The 8120-nt window shown below is 40.3% G+C and overlaps 1 protein-coding gene across 1 annotated transcript; it reads right to left on the minus strand.

The window, feature by feature from the left end:
- Window positions 1–5359: 5359 nt before the first annotated feature.
- On the minus strand, window positions 5360–7432 carry LOC147884432 (glucan endo-1,3-beta-D-glucosidase-like). Its single transcript, XM_087398195.1, has one exon. It carries the CDS (start codon window positions 7430–7432, stop codon window positions 5441–5443), a length of 1992 nt encoding a protein of 663 aa, XP_087254321.1. The 3' UTR covers window positions 5360–5440.
- Between the last annotated feature and the right edge of the window lie 688 nt (window positions 7433–8120).

Below are 8120 nucleotides of genomic sequence, written 5' to 3' on the forward strand. Positions count from 1 at the left end.
ATAGTTGATCCAGCTATATCTTTCAAGCTGAAAGATAACAAGACATCGACCAAAAGCATTTGCAAGTGGTTTCGTTTTTGTAATTTGGATGTGGTTGATATGATTTTCCTCCCATATTGCTTAGAGTATGTTCCTTGACCTTTTCCACTACTACACTCTGTTATCAAAATCCTAATTGTTTAAATTAAATTTACACCCTCTTGGTCGAGTTCCCTCATGTTATTTGTTTCTCTTGCAGCAATCATTGGAGTTTGGTACATATAGATGTACAGCAAAAGCTATGCTATACATTCAACTCCTTAAAGGGTACCTACCAGGATTTGGAATTATAAGTCAGTCATTGCCTATACTTTTTCTCTAAAATGCAATTTTCAGGTTTTCTCTTGAAAAGTCAACCATATCGTATTTACTTGCAGAAGTGTGAATTTTATAATTTGTTGCCCTTCATTCCCATTGCAGTTGTCTCAAAAGACTAATGGTTGCATTAGACCTCTCTGATCCAAAGTTAAAGATGTTAGGTTAAGCTCACCCAATGTCATTACAGGTACATTAATCATTGTCACTTATCTTTATCTCCCTCTTATTTTTGTGCTCTTCATAGTCCAATATAGATCTTAGCTTTCTATTTTGATAAAATAGACACCACAATAGGAGGATCCTTTCTCCTATGGATGGAGGACTCTCATCAGTGCCAAATATATGATGGACACATACTTTTCAGAGAAAGAGCCTGAATTTGTGAGTGCTTTCATTGCATACTATTTGAGAAGTTCTAAATTTAATGCATTGATACAAAAATATTGAAAACATTCTTTTTTTTTATTGCAGATGAAAGAGGATAGTTTTGGCTCCAAATATGTACACAGTTTCAAAGCAAAGACAATTCTGAAGCTACTAGAGCACTCTTCCCCTTGTCCAGCAACCCGTCCATATAGGAGAGGGCTCAAAAGGCACTAAGGATCTCCGAGTTGAACAAGAGGCTCAGAATGTCCCAGCCACGAGCAATCTAGAAGACATTTTAGAAGGTGTCGGTGTTGATGAGCTGCTTGATCTTTTCCAAAAGCCCGAGCCTATGCACAAGGAGGTAGGGACATCAAAGTAGCACGAGGCCGAGGCTGAGCCCATGGATGAGGAGGCAGGGGCAGCAAAGTAGCAGGAGGAGTGGATGCAAGAGGAGGCAGTACCGATGGAGGATGTGCAGCAGTAGGATCCACAGTAGGATGTAGAGCAGCAGGATCCACAGTAGGATGTACAGCAGCAGGATCCACAACAGGATCCACACCAGCAGCAACCTGAGCAGCATGTGGAACATTCTCAGAAGTCTCCATTGCAAAAAAGTCAAGAGAGAGATTTTGAGCAATAATAGAAAAAGAGATGATACTTGTAATCAGTTTGTATTAATACATTAGAGAAAAAGGGCGCTCTAATCCCTTGACATTAGAAAACACTAATTCGAGGCCCTTTTGAGACTCCATTTCTCCCCTAATGTAGGTGCTTGCTTTTTATGGCAACAGACTTTTATTAATGCCCGTCGCATCTCTCCCATGCATGATAGATTCTCCTCCGTCTCCCCTCTCATTTAGATGCCCCCTATTGAATGCTTTCTCTCTCTCTCTCTCTCTCTCTCTCTCTCTCTCTTTAAAAATACTTATTTATTTATTTAGAAGAAAGTACTTTTTAAAGAGAAAAGGATGGAAGAGCCCTACAAACTCTTCCCAAGCATAAATCAGGTCTTACACAAAAGCTTCTATGACTAGACTCAAACTCAGACAATCCACATCCTTGAAACTTACCTCCCATAATAGATTTTTGAAACCAGAGTAAATGCAAGGCTTGCTCTCTATTTTAATTACCAAAAAAGTGCTAGGGAGGACGAAAACCCAAGCCGCATCCACAATAAACAATGATAGAATTGACCCTAAAGATAGAATTGGTGCCAGAGACCAAAACTCCTTAAGGTGGCCTTCAACTTTTGCCCTTGCCAACAATTTAAGAGGAATTAGCTTTTTGTAGGACATAGGGGATGTAAGTCATGATAGTAGAAGGACCTTTGGTATGTGTCCCCTCAATTTGTTAGTGGTGTAGGGTCAGCTCTTTTGGTAACTCTTACCAATTTGTAGTTTCAATTTGTTAGTGGTGTAGGGTCAACTCTTTTGGTGACTCTTACCAAGATGTTAGTTTTGTGCCTTGGTCTCTATGATTAATTAGAAAGCCCGAGAGATTGTTGAGGAGCTACTTTCCCAAGCAACCAAATTGCTCCATAGGCACATCAGCCTTGTATTCTAACCAAATAAGGTTCTCTATGATTTTTATACATGTACTTATAATACTTCCATGTAGGTGTAAAGCATGTGCAAGTGTCACAACATTTTATAAACATGTATTGACATCGATATCACCACCACTAAAAAGATAATTGCAATATTTAAACAATCTAGTGCTTTGATATTGATATTTTTATATAAAAAAGGTTGAATCACATTCAATAGGCCTGCCCAAATGTGAAGTTCATGGCTGTAAACACAACCAAGCAATACAGAAATCCGTGGCCTTGCATGCTAAAGCCATTAAAAACCATTAATTTCGCCCATAATAACTGCCCACATGCACGAATGGATGAATGCTTGACAATATCAAGTTACATAATACCTTTGCAAAGGAGAATCGTAAGTAAAGCAAGGACAGGTAAAAAATTATATTAAAAAAGATATCGCCATTCAAAAATCTCTATGCTACCTTTAGAATATTAAGATATACCTTTGTAAGACTAGAATAAGTCCAATCATACAAATTTAGAATTTTTATTGTTCTAAAGATCAAAAATCTACAAAGAAAATAAAAGAGAAAATGAAAGAGAAGAAAAAAGAGGTAAACAAAAACTTTTATGAAAAGCAAAAGGAAGACATATTTAGCAAGCAAAGCAACACTTATGTCGTCATCAGTGCCCAAGCATAAGCAGCTATACTGGGTTTCTAAAGACCCTCAGAGTCTCTTAGGCAAACCCAGTGCTTACTAAAATACGTCAAATAAACAAAAGAGAATGAAAACAAGAAATAAAGAAGAAACGAAGCAAGTGACTTAAGCAAAAATAAATAAGCAAGTCAAGAAACAAAAACTTCCAAAAATCTAGAAACTATCTCTCTCTCTCTCTCTCTCTTATTTAAAACATAAAAAGTTAAATGGCACTTTACACTTATGTCTCGTTTCTGCAAAGAGGCAAAAATACATTTCTAACTTAGAAAGCACAAGTATACTCAAACAAACTCTCTTTTGAAACTAAAAGAAAAACGGGCTATTCAGCTCCGCGCTTTTTGTTTTCAGCTTATGTTCAATCATTCTAAACAAACCTAAGGCCGAAACACCATAGATAAAAGACTTAATATCTAAGAATGTGCGAACTTTTTTCATTATTTTCCTTGGATTATACCTCTTGTGTAATAGTGAAGTGATCAAATTACTACATTGAGTGATAAAAGACTCCTTAGTTGTACAAAGGCAGGAAAATCTATGGAATTGGGAAGAAATAACTCCATATTTTGCCAAATCAGAAATGTTGTCAATGTGAGGCATTTTTATAATGTGCAAACCACTATATTCAGGTTGTTCACATTTATCGTATATATCAACCTCTAATCCTATGGTAGATTGAGAAAGTCTAAGATCTAAGAAAACACAAGAATCCCCTCTTGAAGTGCAGTTCGGTTCACAAGAGTCACGAGGATAGATTCCTTCTCCAAAAGCTCTAGCGTCTTTGTACATAAAGTCTTGAAAGTTAGGAACATCTGGTACAAATAAATCATCTATAAAATGCCTAACTTGACTAAGCTTATGTAAAATGATAGGGCAGGTATTGATAGAAATAAGACGTTGCATAAACTCAATTTCATAAGTGAAAAGATAAAAGTTTGCTAAAAAGACGGCACAATTAGTGCCCATGGGGATTCCTATAACTTGTTGAAACAAAGAATCACCTATTGTGATGTAAAGATTATCTAAAAGAAAATCTATCCAAGAGCAAACATCTTCTACACTTACTACCTTTGTGTATCTTTTCTTTTTAGAACCTATGTCATGATCTTTATTTTTAACCACAAAAAGTCAAAGCATAAGGCTATTTTCTCAACTTTTAGCACTTTGCATCTATCTTTGTCAAATCTTAGCTTGAAAACTTCAGCCACTAGCTTTTTAATTCTAAACTTCAGGTCTTCCAGCTCAATCTTTGTGTAAAGCATCGTAAAATCATAGGTTTGAAGGAGCATAGAAGACTCTTTTTCCTGAATGCTTCGAGAGGAATTAAAAAATTTTACAACAGGAATCACTCCTACAGAGTCATTTAAAATCCAGCTTGAGTTCGAGGGGACATCTGCCTCTTTTAATAAGTCCCTCCAAAGTTCATGGACACTAGGCAACATGGCTTTGAAGCAGTAGCTTAGCCATTTAGAGACATTCGTCAAAGTAGTCTCACAAGCAACTGCAATAAATCTTGGTTTTTTTGGAGTTTTGTGAACTTCCAAGCAGCACAAAGAAAAGGTATGCTTGGATTGCAAACAAACCTAGAAGACTTGCAAAAACTCTAATGTTTTGAGATCAAATCCTTTTGAGAAACTAAGGCAGGGGCGTAAGTTTTGGCAGACGAGTTCACTTCTCTCAAAAGACATTCTAAGTAAAACTTTTTGCAAATAAAAACAAAGTTATTGGAACATTTGTCCACATAAGAAATGACAAAATTCCTATGGAATTTTTGAAGAAGAGTTTCATCTTCTTTAGAAAGATGGTTACTTTTCTTTGAGCAAATAACCGAAGGGACTTCTTCTATTTTCAAAGCAACTTTCTTCAAAATCTTCCCTTTCCATTCCGATAAGATATTTTTAACTCCTAAACATTCTTCTAATTGCAAAACAAACTTTGAGATTCCCTTATCGATAGCTTTTAAAAGGCAAGACTCTTTAAAAGAGTACAATCGAAATTTTGTGCCTTTCATGAAAAGGTCTCTTAGGTTACTAGAAAGCAAAATTGAGGTATCAGTTGTGACTACATGTCCTAAATTAGCATCAATAAAGCTTTGGAATCTCTTACTTTTGTTCTGATATCCGGCACGAGGCACTTAAACGCGTCAGAAATGAAAGAAGGTATCTTCAATAACCAATTGAGTAAAATTCCATGGTGAACAATGTCTTTCGTGTGGAATACTCTTAACGATAGTATCATACAAACAATGAATTGTAGGGCAGTACAGGCCATACAAGAGTAATGGATAAGACTTAGTGCAGGGATTCATAAATATATACAAAAGAAGATAACCCAACAACCTGCTTGCATACTGAGGTTGTGGCCGGTATAAGATAATGGTAGTATAATACAACCTTCTGCTTGAATAAAGCTAGTTGTTTTTGGCTTGAAGAATTGAAAGTTCTTATTGAAGCAGTCCAAACGTTGCTCCTCAAGATATTCGAGATCCCCTTGAGTAAATCCACCATATCAAATTCGATACAGAATTGCCATCATCATGTTCTCTCAAGGCAATCACGTTTCGGAAAGCTTCCTCTGGTGCATACAGGGCTTGCAGTGCATAAACAAAACCTTTCCATCCATCTTCTACATTAGGCCTGCTCAGAGATGGCCATGCCCACTGCACCAGCTCCTGCACAAACCCAACATCTTGAAAGAGGACCTCCGTGATGGGAAGAAGGGGAAGAAGCTGGATGCCAAGGCGACACTCTTTGCGTTCTGGACCTGCAAACCAAAGGCTCGAGTCCCTCTTATTAGCCCACAGAACTCCTAGCACCCGATTGTCCGACACAAACTCTTTATCATAGAGTGTAGAGTTGGAAGGAACATGCCACAATGTACGAGCTGCTCTGATTTCCAAGGCTGCGAGAGTCCGGCCTGCATTAACTAAGTGGCTATCTTTATAAGCTAATCCCAGGAGAGAAGCAGCATAATAAGCATTTACAGCTTCACTAGTGCTCTCCTGATTCCTACCATCTGCAAACTCTGTCAGTCCTCCTGCCCAGGAATGCAACACCCACAGATCAAAATTTCTTAACCTAGGGAAGAGAGCCGGAGTATGATGTTGATGAAGGCTCATGTAATCTCCCAGAATCGTATAAAGATGAGATCTGTAAGTATTCCCCCACGCAGGATCCAATTTGGCAAGCACAGCTCCAGAATAGCAGAAATAGCCCATGTGGTAATGGTGATCGTTGTACACTCCCAACCCGAAGTCTGCTTGAGAGTTTTGCGAGCCATTTCGGCTGATCAAACCACCCCACTTCGCATCATAAAGAAATGCGTTTCCAGGAAACGTGCCCTCCATCCATAGCGTCATTGCCTCCATCAGGAAATCTCTGGTCTTCTTCAACACATCAAGGGCGCCTACCTCCTCCGCTATCATCGCCATTCTGGCTACCCTTGCCAAAGCTTTTCCATGAAAGTATGTGGAATCGCTTGTGATTGGCATCAAGGCAGCCACGTCCCGTCTCAGCATTGCTTTAACTTCCCGTTGGCGTCGTTCATCCGAGATGCCTCTCAAAGAATGCCAACCTACATCTAAGGGGCTTTCTTTGAGAACCCACGAGTCCCCCACAACTGCCTGCAACTCTCCGTCTATGCCTCTGTAAGAGAGAGCTGGGTGTAGATGTTCACCACCAGGAGAGAACATCATCTCCCGATGCGTCGGCAGGCTGAGCATCAGTAACTCACCCGAACTATTCTTCTTCCATTCATACTTCACTTGAAAAGGCACTGACATATCGGCATGTCCTTGAACAGGATAAATCGAGCTAAACCTGTCCAAGATTTCATCCGCAGCATCCCCTCCTGTAAGCAATGCAACTCTTATGACCCCCTTGAACCGGCCATTGAAACCTAAGTTGGGAGTCAAAGCAAGGCGATCAGAGCTGTAGATCAGCCAAGTCTGCCCGTTGTTCATTGAAACCTTGTGCTTGGTGCAAGTAGAATTGGATACAAGGCTGAGCACTGCATGGATAGTAGAGAATCGGGGGGTATCATCGTTATCGAAAATGCAGGTGACATAAGGGCAACCTCTGACCAAGGGGACGGTAACCTGGCCGGGAAGCGCAAGCGTGACACTAAGATCGTCAAAGGAAGTGACAAAATGCGTGGCAGGAGATGGATTGGAGCTACAGATGGTGAGGTTGGGGACGAAGGGCTGGAGGATGAAGGAAGGCTGGGCAGAGCGGGAGGGGAAACAGATGGAAAGGGCAGAATCTTTGATCTGGATGAGGTAAGGGTGAAGGTATTCGGGGGAAGAGCCATGGTTGAGGACGAAGTTGAGCCAGGGGGAATTGGTGGGCAGGGGGGATTTTCTCAAGGAAGGGGACCAGAGAAGGGAAGGCTCAGGAGCAGCTGGGTTGCTGGTAGTCGGGAAGGGCTGAGTGAGCAGCACCACCTTGTTTGTCTCTGCAACCATCAATACCCAAAATATATGTCAATCCACCAAACAAGAAAAATCTCTCTCCCTCTCACAACAAATCTACTTTCTGAATCTAGAGTTCCAACGTTCTAAGAGACAGTTGATCCGTAGGTATAAAGTTGATCTAGAATTCCAACGTCCTACGAGACAGTTGATCCGTAGGCACATCTATAAAGAGATCGTTGATTTGCAGAGATATGAGTTCAAATGTGCAGTCGATATGACGTCAGTTGATATGCTTTCCGTAACTACTTCCAGAATCGAGTTTCAATGCTTAGAACACAGCTCACACACAGTCCCAACAAAATTACTTCCTGAAGAGAGTTTTTCAATGCTTACCATAACTACTTCCACAATAGAGTTTCAATGCTTAAAACAAGTCGCAGCAAAATCTCGTTATCGGGTTCCCTTTTCTCCTTCTTCCTCTTCGAAGACGACACTTCCCTCGGTTACGGGCGAAGTGGGTGCCTAGCGAGCGAAGCGAGGGTGCAAGCGCGCTAAAGGCGCGCCTCTCCGCCTTCGTTGCTTTGCTTAAAACACAGATTACATTCTTTGTTATTCTTCTTCGCCCCCCCCGCGCACCCGCCGTGACCCCCTCTCTTTGCAAAACTGCCTTCGAAGTTCAAGATGTGACAGTGAGACCAATAGCGCTCTTCCAGCGCCACTAATAACTAAGCATACTGAA

This window comes from Dipteris shenzhenensis, chromosome 27, assembly GCF_047967505.1.
Source record: "Dipteris shenzhenensis isolate YYH24624 ecotype China chromosome 27, Dip_SZ_1.0, whole genome shotgun sequence".
Classification (NCBI taxonomy): domain Eukaryota; kingdom Viridiplantae; phylum Streptophyta; class Polypodiopsida; order Gleicheniales; family Dipteridaceae; genus Dipteris; species Dipteris shenzhenensis.

Bases quoted from the DNA above. Each gene is read 5' to 3' on its own strand.
- LOC147884432 (XM_087398195.1), bottom strand. From the start codon at position 7,432: ATGGTTGCAGAGACAAACAAGGTGGTGCTGCTCACTCAGCCCTTCCCG.